Raw genomic sequence first — 20,450 nt, forward strand, 5'->3', positions numbered from 1 at the left:
GACAATTGTAAAACAGCATTCTATAATGTAAATTCATTAGGTAAAATCCTAATAAATAACAAAGACAAAAGGGATAAAATGGAAAACTCAGGAGTTTACCAAATCAACTGTGCCAATTGCCCGTCTTACTATATAGGCCAAACAGGTAGATCATTCAAAACCCGCATAAAAGAACATTTTTCAAGCTGGGTAAATGACAAAGGCGAGATGTCGAATGTTGCGGCACACTTACTTGAGAATAAACACTCGTTTGACAAGGATAGAGATGTAAAAATTTTTACATACCTGCGACAAAGGTCATAAATTAGATAGGCTAGAGTCATTAGAGATAACCCGCCTAACTAAAAAAGTAAACCCCAACAATGTTATGAACACAAAATTAGAATCAGTTGCTAAATCTCCGTTGCTATACCCATTATAATCAGTGTGTCACCTATCCTAAATATGTATTTGAATTATATAAAATCCATTAAAATATGTTTCCTAACCACACAATAGATTACCCATAAATTTATGTTGGGTAAATCCTTAAATTGATAGCCCTAATAGGCATAATTACCATAGTTCTACAGATAAATTCATTTGATTTTAATAACAATACTTATTTGGGAAATATCATATTTCACGAAAAACCCCTCATAATTCATATCAACCTACTATGTTAACCCCTCCCCTCAATGTAATTTGCCTATGTATATAAACCCTAGTTTAAGACAAAAATTGTACCAGTCTGAAGATGGCCCTAACAGGCTGAAACCGGTCACGGTCAAATAAAAAACAAGTGGAAAAAAGTTTAAAATTGTGTTCTTTATATATATTTATAATGGAATTCCACCATGAAATAACAGTTTCAAATATTAAAATATTAAAAAGTGCAAACACAGCGACACTGAAGAGACTCTACAAAAAACTCATTCTTAAACGACGGATGGCTTCACAACATTTGTGGTTCAATCGAGAATGCAAAAAACGGGGTATAATACCTAAATACATCAACATCAAGACGAACACGGACAGCAAAGCAGCCAAACTTGCAGTTACCGCAGCCCACAGAATATGGACCACACAGGAGATGAAGAAATGGTACAACATTAGAGATAACGTAAATAATTATTTATATTATGTACACACTGCACTCACATCACAACTACACCCCGTAGAATTTGACTGCCTTTTTAATGATACTACCCTTATGGTTAACAATAAAATACACGCAACTTACCAAAGACAACTTAAAAAACTAACATATTGGACAGAAAAACAAGTTAAATTAACACCCACGGAAAAGACAGTAAATTCACCCACCCTATTATTTTACGATAAGGTAGTAAATACAACCGATGTAGAATTTAATGATACCGAAATTAAAATGCTTGAAAAAGGTTTAAAATACTGCCCAAACTTACCACTTCAATTAAAAGATCTCGAGAATCTAGCTATAGACACAGATATAGCAACGTCAGACTATAGCAATAAATACCTATGCGCTAAAATAATTAAAAAAGCAACGACTGAGGGTAAATTTTCAAGCGAAGCACACACAATAAAATCATTAAAAAGTAAAATCAAACAAAACAACCTTATTATCTCAAAAGCAGATAAAGGAAATAGTACAGTAATCTTAAACAAATCAGATTACATAGAAAAAGTCCAAGATGTGCTGGACACTAGTAAAGTAACCCTATTGAAAAAGGACCCCACTTCGAAATTCGCATCTGATGTAAACTCAATCTTAAACTCTAGCAAAGTCCTTATTAAGAATAAATTCCATAAAAATAGTCTATCTGTTATGAACCCCCAATGCCCACGCCTTTATGGACAACCTAAAGTACATAAAAATAACATGCCAGTAAGACCAGTAGTATCATACAATTCAGCTCCTGCCTATAAATTAGCAAAATTTGGAAATAGAATCATCAAAAACACTCTCAATTTTAAATCAAAATACGGCATAATAAATTCCTTACAACTTATAGACCTCATCAAAGACATAAACATACCTAACAATGCCACTCTGGTTTCGTTTGATGTCGTCAGCCTATTCTCTAACATACCGACAAACGAATTAAAGATAATTATTAACAACTACATGGAAAAACGTAATACTAATTTGATAGAACGGAAAGAAATAACTGAAATACTAAATACATGTATAGAACAAAACTTCTTTAGATTTAATGATAATTTTTATATTCAATCTAATGGACTAGCCATGGGCAGCCCGATATCACCGGTGCTGGCCGAATTTTTCATGGATCACATGGAAGAACAGATAGAAAAATTAAAATCATTTAAAAATGTTACCTTCTATCGTAGATACGTAGATGACATTTTAATTATCTGGACGGGAACTCACAGACAATTAGATAATTTCCTAGAAGAAATTAATAAAATCAACAAAGCCATCCAATTTACAATGGAAATGGGGGGAAATAAAATTAATTTTTTAGACATAGGTATTGAAATAATTAATAAAAAATTAGAATTTACAATTTACAGAAAACCAACATACAGCGACAACATTATACATAACACATCTAGACACCACATTTCTCACAAATTATCAGTATTTAACTCACTCATTCACAGACTCTTACATATACCCCTGAATTGTATAAATTATAATAATGAACTCAATGTTATTAAAACCATAGCAAATAATAATGGATATAGTAGTGAACTTATAGATAGTTTATTAAAGAAAAAGAATAAAAAACTCACACTGGCAATCATATCACAAGGTCTGACAATCAACAATGAAAATGATGTCACAAAAAAACAATGGGTTAAAATACCTTTTATTGGTAATATATCCACAAAAATATCTAGGATAACCAATAAAGACAATTGTAAAACAGCATTCTATAATGTAAATTCATTAGGTAAAATCCTAATAAATAACAAAGACAAAAGGGATAAAATGGAAAACTCAGGAGTTTACCAAATCAACTGTGCCAATTGCCCGTCTTACTATATAGGCCAAACAGGTAGATCATTCAAAACCCGCATAAAAGAACATTTTTCAAGCTGGGTAAATGACAAAGGCGAGATGTCGAATGTTGCGGCACACTTACTTGAGAATAAACACTCGTTTGACAAGGATAGAGATGTAAAAATTTTTACATACCTGCGACAAAGGTCATAAATTAGATAGGCTAGAGTCATTAGAGATAACCCGCCTAACTAAAAAAGTAAACCCCAACAATGTTATGAACACAAAATTAGAATCAGTTGCTAAATCTCCGTTGCTATACCCATTATAATCAGTGTGTCACCTATCCTAAATATGTATTTGAATTATATAAAATCCATTAAAATATGTTTCCTAACCACACAATAGATTACCCATAAATTTATGTTGGGTAAATCCTTAAATTGATAGCCCTAATAGGCATAATTACCATAGTTCTACAGATAAATTCATTTGATTTTAATAACAATACTTATTTGGGAAATATCATATTTCACGAAAAACCCCTCATAATTCATATCAACCTACTATGTTAACCCCTCCCCTCAATGTAATTTGCCTATGTATATAAACCCTAGTTTAAGACAAAAATTGTACCAGTCTGAAGATGGCCCTAACAGGCTGAAACCGGTCACGGTCAAATAAAAAACAAGTGGAAAAAAGTTTAAAATTGTGTTCTTTATATATATTATTATTATACAGAAGTAAGCATGAGTGATGATCAGTTATGTTAGTTTTCCAAACAATTGATTTTATTTTGTGAAGATCTTTAATGTTTACATTTGTCCAAATGTGGTCTAAACAAGATGGAGTATGTTCTTTTATTTCCCTAGTATTTTTATTTATGCAAGATATAAAATTTTGTTCAGTCATACAATTGATGTATTCATTTTTGTTATTATTTTCTATTTTTTCATTAATATTAACGTTAAAATCTCCTACGACAAAACAAAGTTTATTTTTTAATTTTAATAATATGTATTTGAGGTCATTAATAAATGTAATAATACTCGAGCCATGCGTTCTATAGATAGCTATTAGATGGTATATGGATTTGCCGAGTTTGAAATGTACTTCGATGCAGTTTACTAAGTGTATTGGATGTTCTATTATGTTAACAATACTAAATTTATTGCTTGCAAATATTATTATTCCCGAATTTTTATTGATGTCTACTTTGGTAGAAATATAGTTGTACTCAGGTAAGTGATAAGGCGGTGACTCAGCGTTCGTAAATGTTTCGGATAACACTATAAAGTCCGGTTTTTTAATTAAATTATTTATTTTTAGAATTAATTCATCTAAATTTTTTTGAATTGAACGGATGTTTATGTGCATAATAATTATATCATTGATGTTTTTAGAAATAATTTTGTTACACGAATCGGTACATATACATTCATATTCTCGAATTTTAATATTTAAATCTAATTCGTTACTTAAGAAATCATCCATTTAATGCATTTTCGGTTGTATTTTACAAAATTATTTAAAAGATTTTTATTCAATGTCGTAGTTAATTCTTTCTTTGGCTAATTTAAGCATGTAAGATCGGAACTTACATGTTTCGCTGTTTGTTCGGTGGTCTACTTCATTCATTTTACTGTTCAAGGAGTTTATTTCTTTCTTCTTGTTAGCTGAGTTGCAGTTAGCGCATTTGGGTGGCAGTTCCAGGGATTTACACTCGGAGATGGGATGATCTTCTGAACAGTGTTTGCATGTTGGTTTATTCATTCTATTGTAGCATTTTTGTGCTGTGTGTCCAAATCTTTGACAGTGGAAACATTGGGTAAGAGGATTGCAGTCTTCTACATAGATTCTCATGAATCCTAGATGAATTTTTTTTTTATTAATAAGATGTAGTCTCATTTCGGGATTTGTTTGTAGTATTAAGTTTTTGCTGTTAGTTTTTTTGTTTGTAATGATGGCCTTAACTTGTAATATTTCTTTATCTTGGTATTTTTCACATATCATTTTGATGTCGTTGTTTTGTTCAATGATGTCTTCTAAGAATTCTTTTTCGGTATAGTCTTTGTCAAGACCTTTGAATATTACGCATGGATCCGTTTTCAGAAGTACCTCCGCTATTATGGTTTTGTCGACTTCATTTATCTTATCTTTTAATTTTTTTGCGTCTTCTTTTTCTGGGCATGTTATTATAAGGTTTTTTTTTGTTTTTTTAATTTCGCATACTCGAATTCCCAACTGCGATATTTTAATCTTTTGTATTTTCTCTTTTATTTTTTCAGTGTCTTCTTCTTTTAAGCTTTTAATTATTATAGGAAATCGTTTTTCTTGCGTTTGTGGTATTAAGTTTTTTACTGCAGAAGAGTATGAAAAAGGGTATTTTTGTATTCTTGTAATTTAGCTAATTCTATTGCCATGTGCGATATCATTTCCATGATGTTATTTATTTCTTTCATCATTTTTGATTTGGTTTCTTTGGTAAGTTTATTTTCTTCGATGATTGTATGTAAGTCACTTATGTTTTGTTTCGCCTTTGTTATGAAGGCATGCGGATCAACCGCTTCCTCCATTTTTCCAGGTTAAAAAAATATATTTTCCGTAAATTTATGTATTTATATAATTTGTCTTGGATTGAAGGTGTTATTTTATTTATTCACCGCTTACGGCGCTCGCTCGCGTCCAACACCGTTGGAGGTTTGGGCGACACACTGATTAATTGATTAATTTGTGTTATTTCACATTTTATTTGATTAATTGATTAATTTGTGTTATTTCACAATTAATTAATTAAAATAATATATAGTATATTTGCGGCACGTTCCAGAGTGGAAGATACTACCAGTATCGCCCTGGTGTAAGACCACCATTCAGAATTGAAACGTTGCTCCAAATGGCTTTAGCCGTGTTTAGTGACTAGATCTGAATAGCCAGATACTTCCCCACCTTCCTCTTTCCTTTCCCCACATACCTTCAGCCTCACAACATCCCCCAATTGGGGATGCCATAGTCTCACTGGCTCCAGACGGGAGCAGTTGGGACTCTTGTGAGGTATTCACTATAAAAATAAAAATAAATAAAATAAAAAAAAAATAAAATAAAAAAATTAAAAAAAAGAATAGAGCACGTGTTTAGTTACCAATAACTTTAAAAAAAATTGTAGGTGATAATCATAAATAACTCTGTCACTTACCACGCTGAAACGGGGTGCAAATATATGTTTAATTTAATTTTAGTATAATTAAAAATAATGATTTCGGTGGTCTTTCTCTGTGTTCCGACCTCTAAATCTACGATTTGCTATGATTTTCAAAATTGGAACTGATTTTGGAAACGATTAAAAGCAAAATAAGAAATTCAGCGATAGAGAGCTTTTAACAAAACTATTTAATAATTTGTATCTGAAACAGTGTTTCTTATGTTTAATTTTTAGAAAGCAAACGTATTTTTATCAAGTTTATTCGGTGTTCATTCGAAAGGTAAATTTCTGAAGTAAAAAAATACTCTCAGCATCAAATACTACAATATTGATAATATCCAGCCAAATATGATTTAAGATTTTCACGGCCAAAAGTATTTTTGTTATTTGTTTTTGGGGTGTTATGCCGTATTGCGCTAACTCCTTCTTTAGCCAACGTTTCGGACAGCATTGCAGTGTCCATCATCAGGGCAGATGTGTTATTTGAGGTTGTGGTGAAATGTGAGCTTATGTATGAGGTTGTGATACCGTGTTGCCAGCTCCAACCCTCTGAGCTATCATTAACGTATCATTAAACGTATCATAACGTTGGCTAAAGAAGGAGTTAGCGCAACACGGCATAACACCCCAAAAACAAATAACAAAAATATCCAGCCAGCTCCTAATATTCTGTGACAACATTCGTACAAACTTCAAACCCGTGACCTCTAGGACCGGAACCAAGGAGCATTCTACTATTTCAAGGCTTTTACGGATTAGCGGACTAAAAAATTATATTTGGTCCGCCCAGTAAAAATATGATCATGTTGGTGAAAGCGAATGTGTCCCTCAGTTGGGCCCTTAGAACTGCAAGTCATTTAACAATTTTCTAAGATTACTTTTAACTTTCCGCCTCGGAGGGAAAAATCTCCGCAACAATAAACCATTATTATATCTCATGCTCATATATAAGTACTGCGCCGGACTTACAGTAGGTGTAACGTCTTAGGCACTAAGGTCTTTTCCTGATTCTTTACTCTTTAGATCATAAGCTTTTCGAGCATAATATTTACAGAAAAATTTCAAAATAAAGATAATTTGACGTCAATGACTGTGGTGATTTTACTGGTAAAACTATTAAGGATTGGAATTTTTTTCTCGTCAAACACAAGTGAACAAATAATGTAATTCGGATTTTTAAACACAAGTGAACAATGGTAACTTTGCTTGTCGAATAAGTGAATAACTGTGATCCTGCTTGCCGAATACAGGTGAATAACTGTGATCCTGCTTGTCAAATACGGGTGAATAATAACTGTGATTCTGCTTGTCGAATACTGGTGAATAACTGTAATCCTTTTTGTTGAATACATGTGAATAACTGTGGTTCTGCTTGTCGAATACAGGTGAATAACTCTGATCCTGCTTGTCGAATACCGGTCAATAACTGTGATCCTTTTTGTCGAATACAAGTGAATAATTGCGATACTACTTGTCGAATACTATTGAACAATAGCGTGTCAAATATACGATTTGGATGTCTATGAATGTAGTTGAATAATTTTAATCGAGCTTGTCGAAGACAAGTGAACAACGGTGATTTTGCTTCACGAACACAATTTTTCAATGGTAATTCTGCTTGTCGTAAATAGCTGGACAATAATGGTGATTTTACTTGTCGAACACAAGTGAACAATGGTAACTGTTTGTCGAATACAAGGGAATAATTGTTATCCTGCTTGTAGAATACTAGTAAACAAGGGTGATTTTGCTTCTCGAACACAATTTAGCAATGGTAATTCTGCTTGTCGTAAATAGCTGGACAATAATGGTGATTTTACTTGTCGAACACATGTGGACAATGTTGATTTTGCCAATTAATACTGATTACGCTTGTCACTAATTTAAGAGAACTATGTCAATTTCATTTTCCAAATTCTAATGAAACACAACATTGGTTTTGATTTCTAAACAATATTTTGAAAATTTTAAAATTAACAGCAGATGTATATACTTTTTACAGTAAAAAAATGTGAATTTATTAAAATATCTTTATTTTGTGGCATTTGTGGTTTTATAGGTACATTCCTATTAACCATTATTTTTATAATTTTACCTGTTTTTTCTATTATATTCGTAGCCCAAATCTAACCACATAATTGTGATGATTAATCAATCTAACATCACAGTATTTTTTTCGCGGTTTTGATAAAATTTTACGTCTTTCCGGCTATGGTCTTTGGATGAGCGGATGTGGCATATCCGGATATCCATTTACCTGAACTTAATAAAACGTTTATTTAATTCAAATTCTGTTACAAAACTGATAACGTCGCACATCATGGAAAATATAATTGATGGTAAATAGTATTCAAAGGTCTGGGGAAAATAAGTAGACTAATAATTCTAAAAATTATGTTTTTATTCCGGAATGTTGGGAGGTGTGTGTGATCCCACACGTCCCATAATACAATATTAATTCAATAATATTACAATAATATGCAAAAATAACTTCCCATAAAGCATATTTAATCATTTTTTATTATCAATATAAAGTTTTTTTACAGGTTTTTTTTTCGATGTCTGTCTCACTAGGATAAACCTGTGTCGAGACAGACGTATTTGATACAAAATTAATGTTTACATATTTTTTGATACATAAAATATTTCATTACATTAAATGACATTGTGAAAAGATAAAAAATAATAAATGATAAATTTGTCAATCAGCATCTAGTTGGAGTACATACTTATGAAGGGATTTTTATAAAATTTTTGATCATGGATCTGTCAATTGCACAATAATATTACAATAATATATAATAATAACATCCCATAAAGCATATACAATAATAATACGCTAATATAACAAAAATATACAATAATAACATACACAAAAGTATAAACAATAATATTACACTAATTATGAATATTATATATTAATATTATTATATTAATATTATGAATACGAACCAAATTCATTTTTAGAAAACGAATTTTATAAAATATATTATGATAAAACTATACTATAGTTTTACAATAATAACATACCAAAACCCATATACAATAATAAGGAATAATAATATAATAATAATATTAACATCGTAAAAAGCACATACAAAAATAAATAATGGAATAATATTAATAATATATATTTTTTTAAAGAAGGACAAACATTCCCGGGTTACGAATAACCTGACAATATTTGAAAATCTCCTACTACCACCACAGTAAGCTGAAAATGTTGCTTGTGTTGTTACATATTACAATAATAACATTCCGAAAAGCATATAAAATAATGATAATACAATAATATTACGATAATATACAATAACAACATGCCAAAAAGCATATACAATATGATTACAATAATAATACAACAATATACAATAGTAATACAATAATAAAATCCCATAAAGCATAATACATACATACACGTAAAAAGTAAGAATATACAAGCAAGGAAATATTTTTTTTAATATTATAGTTTATATTAGTACATGTATACGTAGAAAAATTAGTATTGCTGATTTTTTAAATACTATTAAAACGGGAGGCCGTTTCCTATTAAACTTTTAATACATTCCTAATTGATCGGAACACATGTTCATGCACATGCATTTGTCCCGAGACACAGTGACGAAATGCGAAAATATTAGAATTTTTATGAACACGTGTTCCGACATCACACATCATAACACATTCACGTTTTACTGAAAGTTTTTTAGGAAACTTATAAAATCATTAGTTAAAGGTCTGCAATTCCGTATTAAACCGGATCACCTGTCAATTGAAGAGATTCTTAATACATTAGCAATATTTATATTAAGTTTTCTCCGTGTACGAGGACCAAATAGACCTAAAAGCATTATATTAATAGGGCCAACAACTTTCTCCAGTGCGATACGATCTTTGAACCTGGACTCTGGCGGTATTCCATGATGAGGACATCTTTGGAGTTGTTTGAACTGAGGCCTCGTAGTAAACGTTCAGAGATGGTTTGAAAGGGAGATATGTAAATACGAATGTCAGAAAGACCGCGCTAATATTAAAAAACGGTGATATTTAAGCGCGAATGGTGAAAATATTTAATAAAACACAACTCATTTGAAATAGAGCAAAAATCTCTCGACGGATGCTTTAGTTGTATTTAAAGATACACTGTGAATTTTCTAAGCCTACAACCATAGACATATGAATATTAGTAGACCTGCCCTAAGTGATTAAAAGCGTATTATCCCCACTCCCCATACCGGTTCCATTGGAGCCGGCTGTGCTCGCGTATGGCCTCAAGTGAAATTTGAAAACGTGACGTCATCATTCTTGTGCGAACTATGGTCGAGGCATCATCGGTTCATTTTACGAAATAACACGGCAAAATGTTGACTTGTGATATGAAAACTTGTAAAAATAGATGTGAAAAAGAGAATAAACCCAATTGTCGTATTACATTCCATAAGTAAGCATTATTTTACTTTATTTTAAGCTTATTCACACCGTATTATATGGATCAGTTTTAGAAACATATACTATCACATCACAATGTAGCGATTCTCAAGTGTGCTCATCGTTGTTTACTGGGGTAAGTAAATTATGAAACATTTGTAAAAGTGTCTTAACTAAATACTCTGAAACTAACTACGACTCTGCAAACAGAAGAAATTTAAATATTGAAGACAATATTAGTGATTTTTAAACGAAAATCTGAAACAGAAAAATCAGAAAAGGAAACAAAAAAAAAAGGAAAAAAAAAAAAAAAAAAAAAAAAATGAAGACAATGTTGGTAGTTCTTATTCGAAGTATGATACAGTTAAAAGTGACCGAGTAGGATAGAGTCCCATTAGCGCAGTTGTTAGAGCATTGTCCCGGAAAGACAAGGGTCCTGGGTTCGAGTCCCAGATGTGACCGTTTCCTTTTCTGATTTTTCTGTTTCAGATTTTCGTTTAAAAATCACTAATATTGTCTTCAATATTTAAATATTACAATTTGAGGTTTTACTCAATTAAGTTATTCCGAAAAATTAATAAGAAGAAATTTACTTTGCCGAATTTGGACTTCGCAAATTAGTTCATAACGTGGCGAGTAATTTGCGCTCCCATGTAAAAATGTCTATTCATTCAAAAGCAGATTTTACTTTTAAGAACTAAATGGTGATATTATAATGCGAGATGCCTATTTACTGTCAGATTGATTTATTGACGAATCACAGTCAGCTTAACCCCCTTCGTTCTTCAACAGTTGATTTTACCCCTCGCCATTATCTTCTCGTCTATTAATTCCTATGTCTGTGCCTACAACATATTAAATAACAGAAAAAAATATGTTTTTAATAATTTTCAGAGCTTACATTGCGTTTTTTTTCTATCGAGGGAATTTCATATAGTTAACGTTTCGGCATAACAAATGTATAGATATTATCTTCAAAAATAACTTGTTTTTTGGAACTTAAAAATTTAAAGAATTAACGAGAAACTGGTTATAAATCGGTAGAAATTGGGTATGCGGGGGTTTAAATAAAGGCGGTAAAACCCGGTACTCGCCCTTCCATGATCACGTTGGAAACACTGCAGTATATGGGAAGGCCGAACATCATGCAGTAGGCGTTATACTGCACGCGTAGCTTTTCCACGCTGTCCTTTTAAAGTTGGCCCAAAGCTCGCACGTATAAAAATATACAAAACCTAAGTAATAGCATTATTTTTACACGTGGACTGCAAAGCCGGAACCTTCTACTGATCATATTCAACTTTATCTGCTTTACTAAATTCTACACACTAAATTATCACAACTTAACAATTATAATCTTTATGCGAACCAGTGTTTTGTAGAAAAAATTGATCCAGATAACATGAGATCTATCGACTATCATGAAAAACGTGTCCGTTATTTATAAAATAAGCATAGTGATGCTATTCACGTAAATCGTGGTTATAACTTTGGCTGTACAACGTGTTTCTGCGTCACCGTATATAGGTTCATTCTCTGCACAATATTGACTTGATTTGTATCTCCGTTCGATCTCCATAAATTTAGCAAATGATTAAGTCTTCGTGACAAAGAAAACAACTAAATATCAATCTGGAAAATGTGAGCATAGCTGATATTCAATTGAAATTCGTTTGGCTTAGTAAAGTAAATACAAATGGTATTTTTTTATTTGTTCTATTTTTTTTAATAATATTATTGACGATTTATAAACTCTACGTTAATGTACAATAAAACTTGATCGTTGATCTATATGAGTGTATCTATATACTTTTAAGACATAATATTTTTCACAGTAGTTCCTTATTATTGAGGCATTAAATTGGATATGCATTACCAACTACTTATTCTGGATTGAACCTTGCAAATTAAATGGCGTATCGGCTGACGCAAGTAAAAGAAATATTGAAAATTCGTCTTTCTCTTTATACACGAGTAATTATTTGTCTGATACCTGAGGAATTACTAAACTTAATAAAAAAGTGGACCTGTTATCTCACATTATCCGACTAATAAAAAGTACTCGGTGAAATTATTTTCCGGTTAATGTTACAATCGTAGTGTTTAGTGCCCAGCTTTGGCAGAGTTCCAACAATCTTTTTATTATTGAACAATTAATTACGATCATACTAGAGGAAATGAATTATTAACTAATAAATATTTTTTAATATGTGAAATGCTTTTTTCTAAGTTCTTTCGGTGCTATTAAAAATATCTGCTCCCTCTGCATATTGGTTACCTAAGCTGTGTTTGATTGGTGTAAGGGAGTTTATAAAAGAATTGGTATCTGATAGTATTATTACGCTAATATATATGTTTATTTCTTACTTTGTAAATAAAAACTTTCTTTCTTTTCTTTACCCAATATAATATATTGTAATGGCACTACTCCCCAAATCAAACACGAGAAACGTTTTTCTCTCTTGAATTGGGTAGTTACGTTAAAAAGAAAACATTTTTATTGTAATTAGTTTTTTGTTGTAATTTAACATATTTATGTTTTTGTATAAAAGAAATATATTTTTAAATAAAAAAAAATAAAAAAAATATATAATTAACGTCTGGATATTTAAATATAATATTTAAGTCTAATATTTTTCAACATCGTAAATGCAAAAAGTTGTTGTTTATTGTCATTAAGTTTTAAATGCGTATTAAAAACGGTAGTTGAAGGTAAATTTTTACCCAAACAACTGGCATTCTTATTATGCCTAAATTTATCATGTTATTATTCATTAACTCTTTCCTGTTCCGTGTTTTAACAGGTTCCATGATAACTCAACACAGTGACAATTCAATACACTTTTAAAAAGTGATATAAAGTCATCAGAAACTTTTATGTGAATTTTTTTTTAACCTAACTTAACCTTTTTAACCCTGTTAATAAAGTTTTTGTTTCATCACTTTCCATGATTTTATATAATTTTTTAAAGATGTGATGAACTATCATTGTGCTGTTTTATCCGGTCACCGTTTTAACAATATATACTCACCCTCTCTCTGTGAATGACCTAAAATCTACCTATTAAATGTAAATGTTGTTAGTATCACTTAAACTGGGCGAAGCCAAACCAAGTGCCGCCCGCAGGGCCTAGCATCAAGAAACCAGTGGAACGAGTTTTTAACTGCTATTTGATATATTATTGTTACAGTGAAAGATAGATTTAGTTCGTGTTACTCTATTAGGAACATCAATTGAAATCAATGTTAATAATGCAGAGTTGTCAATAAAGGAATTAATCATTTTAAAAATAATTTCAATAATCGTAAAAAAACATTGTTTTTTATTATTTACGGGTTGATTTTTTAAACAGCTGGATTGCTCAAGATAAATGATGTAATAGATTTTTTATGTTAACCCATTCCAGCTACACTTAAATAAAAAAGATGAAATAAATGTTACTTCACACAGCGTGCAAAAATAATAATGAATTTTTAATATTTAAAATCAAAATAAGACGCGCAAATCATACATTGCTTGGTTGCTCATTGTAATTACTTGATGAATAAACGATTGCAGGTAATTAAAATTTGAAGGATTAATCCACCGCTGGGCTGTCACAAGAACTCATCAAGGATTAGCTTGCTTAGTCGTTTATCCAGCTGACAGCTTGTCTATCAATTTATTGATTTCCGAGATCAATTATAATTTATAGTTCAAGACCTCAACATATCCATCTAAGTAACAGACCAAATATAAAACAGATTTAATTAAAAAGCTGATGAACATAAATCTATTTCTGGAGAACGCACCTGTTCATTATTTAATTATTTATAATGAGTAGGTAGGTAAAAATAATAATTATGTTGATATGTATGTAAAAAATGGTTAACATATTTGTACGACGGTGGCTTGAAGGAAAATCTCCATCTATGGTGTAGGGGCGCGCTCTGCCACTGGGAGACGGCCTGGACAAGAGTAGCGTCGGTAGCATCAAGGCAGCGAAACCATGAACCATTCCCTCTGCGAACATATATCTATCTATATTAATGTGAAAGTTCGTTTGTTCAAAATCTTAAATCTTCGAAAGTTCTTCGCCGATTTCTTTGAAACTTTTACACAAAGTTGCATTAAAATAATATAATTTCCTATATTATATAGATGTCACCTATGACAGGTACAAATATGCTTTTTGTCACCTATGACAAGTAAATAATGCTTTTTTAAAAAACAAAGCCATCTGTTAGACGTTAAAGCAATACGCGTTATTGTTTCTCTATCTGCACAGATAGACTGAGCCACAGCAACTCGTAGCGAGGTATAGCTAGTCTATAATAAATATTTCAAAATGATGAGTCGTAAGATTGCAAAACCAATAAAACATCACGAATCATGTGTTTGATACATAACCAATATAACTAAGTAATATTTTATACAAAAATGTATATAATTTTAATACCAACACACTGGCTGTTGAACACAACACCTATCTGATGCCTAAAATAATACCATCCAAATTACTTACATTTCCTCTTTCGGTTCGAAGAGTTCGAATTGGGTGACAAGTAAGTTTTTCTACACGAAATCTTTGAATTAAGGTCTGAAGAAGATGCCAAAATAAAATCATCAAGATAATACAGTTTTATTGATCAAAAACAGGTTTCGCTGTTAGTTACTGTTAAGTTTTCCATCAATGATATTTTAAAATTTACTCGTCTCGCAATAAATTACGTAAGTAAAATTCAACTAGTGTACCATTCAAATTCAATAAAAATATTAATTTATTATTAAGTGACGTTTTTTTAAACAGTTTTTTAATACCCAAGAGTTTTTTTTAATACCCACCCACAGTGAACAGTTCAATCCCAAAATAATATTAGGTCATGTACGTTTTTTTGTTAAATTTATAAATAAATACTTATAAAAAATCCTTAAAAAAACCAGTCCTATAAAAATAATTTTGTTTATCGATAAATCATATGGATTACAATTATTAACTGTGATTGATTTAGAGGTAAAAACTTACAAAATAACAATGTCAAGTACTTACCTACTGAAGTTTTGACATAGTAGGTTTTGTGTAGAAAGTTGATAGTACGTATCCTATGTTGTAATGTTAATTATAATATGTGATAACAAATTTAATTTCATATTTGTAATTTATGAATTCATTCTGTCATGATATATATTCTGAATGACTGATATTTTATCAGGAAATTGGCACACTTTTTACCGTGTATTATTAAAAATAAATGTAAATATTATAGTTAAAAAAATGTTATTTACGGGTTGAATTTTTAAACGTATATGATTCCTCAGTATACTGTCATTCAGCAATACATGGTTATAATAATATTAAAATTAATATTACCCAATCATCATTTCTGCGCTCCTGATATTGTATTGTTGCCGGCAGGTTCTCATTTTGACGATAAATTATTTTGTTAATTTTTATGTATAATAAGTATGTCATTAGCACCACTACGAAAACAAGCACAAATAATAACAACTTGAAAAATAACGGGATATTATAATTATTATTTTGTAAAAGACAATAAAAATATTTTTTCCTTTAAAATATTATATTCTTAGCTGCTTTGTCGCGTGGCTGATTAAAGTACACTTAAATTCAGAGCAAACGAGTTCTAAATTACACCGGTGCACTTGAGGTGATTTAAAAAAGAAACGGCGCTATGCAAATTATTATTTGTATATTTTTGATTGATGATGGTGACATTATGGAAAAATGCTTTGCTAATAAAATATTGGCCAGTTTCGGTCAAACGAATGTGTACACATGTTGGGTGCGCGTTTGACGTGTTTCCCGACGATGCATCGGTGCCGAAGGGATCAATGAAGTTAATTCCTTGGAGCATCTTCCACTGTAATGCCGGTAGAACAGGGTCAGCACACCTACCTGACGTTCTAAGCATTGTAATACGTTTGTTAAGAGTAGGGAATCTACCAAACGGACCGCCCGTTTCTGCACAGTCTTCTGAGTCAAGGGTTTTATTTTTATAATTGAATGTAGATGTATTTATGGGTGTTCCTTGAACCTGAAATGAATATGTGAATGCATTTGTTTACAGGGTGACGTCAGCGTCTCAGCGTCTGCGGGAATTCCCCAAGAACTTCTTGTTTGGAACAGCCACCGCCTCCTACCAGGTGGAAGGAGCCTGGAATGTCAGTGGTGAGTGCAACTTACACGTTTTGTTTGTTTTATCTAACATGCAAGAACACAGAACCGCGCCAAGACTAAGAAGCACCCTTCTGTATCACACGGAGAGAAATGATCCTGTTGAAAAAATTAATAGCATGCCGATTTCCTGATAAAATATTAGTCATTTAGAATATATCGAGAACATGTGTTCTTTTCCCATTAAATACCATGATTGCGACAAAATCAGTATGTCATTGTCAATATCAATATTTGTGTGGACGCGTGTTCCGCCATCCTCATAAAACATTCGCTTCTAACTTTTTGAGGAGCTCTGTCAATCCCTTTGCTAAAAACCTGCAGTCCCGTTTTAACCAGGAAAACGATTTTTAATAAATTAACAGTATTTTATGTCAGTGAGTTTTCTCCGTGCTTATTTTTTACGGTCCACTGCAATCATTGCATGTAGTTCACAGGATTGCAATATTGTAATTTTGGGGTCCACTGCAATCACTGCATGTAGTTCACCGGATTGCAATATTGTAATTTTGCGGTCCACTGTAATCACTGCATGTAGTTCACCGGATTGCAATATTGTAATTGTTACTAAAAAATCAACATGTTAGTAACAAATATTTTTACAATAATATCTATATTGTCTATATAATAACTATATAGTATTTTCAAATTTTCGACCTAGTTACGCCATCTCTTGGCTCGGCTGATAACCAACATCTAAGAAAAAAAAATCGTTTGTAAGTTTGAACCTTCGCGATCTGGCGCAGTTGTCCACTAGTCCCCGGGATAAAGTGGACAACTGCGCCACTTTATCCCGGGGACTGGTGGACAACTGCGCCAGATCGCGATTGGATAGGGCCGACTTTATTTCGTATATAAAGTCGGCCATATCCAATCGCGATCTGGCGCAGTTGTCCACTAGTCCCCGGGATAAAGGTTCAATCCGCAGTAAAACTAAACAAATAACCGGGTAAGACAGACATTTATAATATATTAACTGCCTTAATGTCATCTGATTTCAAAGAAATATTTTCTAGTATATATCCGTGTAACCGTGAATTATTAGGCTTCTTAAAAAGTATGCTAATGGTACGTTAAAACATTAAAAATGTACTTACCAAAGGATCGCTAATGGCGGCTCTGTGCATCAAAGGTCTTTGTCCTCGTGAAAGGAACATCTCCGCATAACTGAAGGCAGTTTTAAAGCAATTTACCTGGTATGGGACAATACATGGAACATATATTAGGTACTCTATACTCCGAGAACATTCCTTGGAATAGTTTGATAGTGGCTGTCTTTGTTCTATAAAAATTCTTCTTGGGTGATTTCAATTAATTTACTGTAAGTTCTGTAATGAACCCATTTTCTACGTTTTGGTTGAGTATCATCTGTCGAAAAACGTCATAAAAGTTGGGACAAGTTAATACATAGTAAAACAGTGATTATGAGCGTTCTGTTAGTTAAAATCGGAAAGGCCCCTAAACTTTTTATATTATTGACAATGCTTGAGATAATTTTGAATACAATAGATTACTCTTTTATGGGGATATTACTTCATTTCGGTTTTTTTCCATACCAAAAAAGTAGGAAGTTGTAAAAAAAGTCGTTGGCAGTGAATCGAAGAATTCAACCCTAAAAAAGCATTTGATCAAAAAACAAGTTATACACCGCCTCTAAAATAGGTAAAATAGGTGTTCTTACACTGTGCAATTTATTCAGCTAAGTTTTTTTATTAAATAATTTAAATTGCTAAACATGCGCAATGCAAGTTACGTATTAGAAACGTAAAATAAGTAATACAAAATGGTTTTTAATTGCAAATAGACAAAGGATTAATTGAATATCATCGAGAACAAAAAACTTTTAAAAAATATGTAGTTTCCGTTGGTTTTTTCATGCAGTGAATACATTTCGCAGGCTTTCGTGTTTTTTTAATAACCTCCGCCGCGGACGGGACTATTAAAAGATATAAAACATCTGGACTTTAATTTATGGAGGTAGAATAATGATAGAAACATACTTATAAAAAACCTAATCCATTATCATCAACCCTGTTCGATCAACTTTATCGATCTTTTCAGACAAGGCAGAGCAGGTCTGGGACCATTACACGCACTACCACAGTGAAAAGATCAAAGACGGTAGCAACGGGGACGTGGCTTGTGATTCGTACCATCTCTACAAGCGTGATGTCCAGATGTTGGTGGAGCTAGGAGTGGACTACTACAGGTTCTCCATATCCTGGAGCAGACTTCTACCTGACGGTTACGGTACCAACGTGAGCCAAGACGGACTTCGATACTACAACAACCTTATCGATGAACTCATCAAGTACAATATCACCCCGATGGTGACTCTCTTCCATTGGGACACGCCTCAGAAATTCATGGATATCGGAGGATGGACTAACCCTAAGATCGTGGACTACTTTGAAGACTATGTGAAGATGGCTTTCCACCACTTCGGAGACAGGGTCAAGTCTTGGCTCACATTTAACGAGCCCTACAACATGTGCCTGTCGGGGTACGGAACCAGTTTGCTGATGGTGCAGTTTGCGCCAGACATGAATTTCCATGGATTCGGAGAATACCTGTGCACACACAATGTCCTCAGAGCCCACGCCATCGCCTACCACCTCTATAACAGCACCTTCAAGCCAACTCAACAAGGTAACCAAAACATATACAACAATTGGGCAAAAAATCTTCCTTTACTATGGTACTAAACTCTACAACAAGATCCATTCTCATACAAAACTCAAAAAATATTATAACATTTAAATCTCACATAAAAAGCTGGATACAAAACACAAGGAGATCAGAAATAGAATAAAAAACTGTATAATATATTTTTAATTAATAGATATTATCTCTACTACAAAATTTTTATAATATGTAAATTAAATCCTCATCACTGGATATCTCAGTAAGGATACCATTATTTCTATTTGTTACAAATAGGAATATTATAATAAAATTATTATTATTAAAGTAGCGTATTATAACTATTTATGTATACAGAGTGTTAAGGGATTTACTTGACTTACTTTAACCGGTGATTCCTGAAATTATTCGAAGTAAAAAACTTAATTGAAATTTTGATCTCCGGTGATTTCTTGATGTTTTTTTTTCAAAAATTTTTACATTATATTTTAAAACAATCTTAAAAAAAATTCTTCCACATGTGGACAATGGTCACTCAGCCGAAAAAAAAAGTTACCGGAGACTAAAATTTCATTTTAAGTAATTTCATTTTATTAATTTTAACTCCAAATAATGTCACGAATCACTGGTTAAAGTAAATCAAGTACGTCCCTTAACACCTGGTATATGGTACACGTAGCTTTAAACAGAATTTTAAAAATTCCAAAGAAAGGATTCCACACAGTTTTACAGTGTAAACATACTTATAAGAAAATTTACAATCAGGAAACAAAAAGTTCACTAATAAATATTTTCTGAAAATAAGTGAAATTTTGTAAGTTTTTTCGGGGCTTCTAAAAATATCTGCATACTTCTGCATATTGGTTAACTAAACTCATTATGCGTGGTATAAGCAAGTAAAAGACAGTTTTAACTCGTGGAGGAACATGAAATGTAATGAAATCAATTGCAATAATATTTAAACTTTTCCAATTTACATAAGAGCTTTCGACCCCAAACAAGTCAGTGGAATTGTCTGGGAAAACAATTTCGATCTTTGATTACTCTCAGTAAAGTAAGGAAAAATTGAGCC

At 31.9% G+C, this 20,450-nt stretch overlaps 1 protein-coding gene across 1 annotated transcript in view; it reads left to right on the forward strand.

Moving 5' to 3' along the window:
• LOC149425424 (myrosinase 1-like) overlaps positions 1-20,450 on the forward strand; it is a 67,032-nt gene that overhangs the window by 40,939 nt on the left and 5,643 nt on the right. Inside the window, exons 2-3 of the mRNA XM_089651113.1 lie at positions 16,629-16,729; positions 18,797-19,384. Of these exons, the coding sequence (XP_089507239.1) occupies positions 16,629-16,729; positions 18,797-19,384 (689 nt within the window). The remainder of the gene's footprint in view (positions 1-16,628; positions 16,730-18,796; positions 19,385-20,450) is intronic.

Source organism: Hesperophylax consimilis, chromosome 3, assembly GCF_061612785.1.
Source record: "Hesperophylax consimilis isolate HC1 chromosome 3, BYU_Hcon_1.0, whole genome shotgun sequence".
Classification (NCBI taxonomy): Eukaryota; Metazoa; Arthropoda; class Insecta; order Trichoptera; family Limnephilidae; genus Hesperophylax; species Hesperophylax consimilis.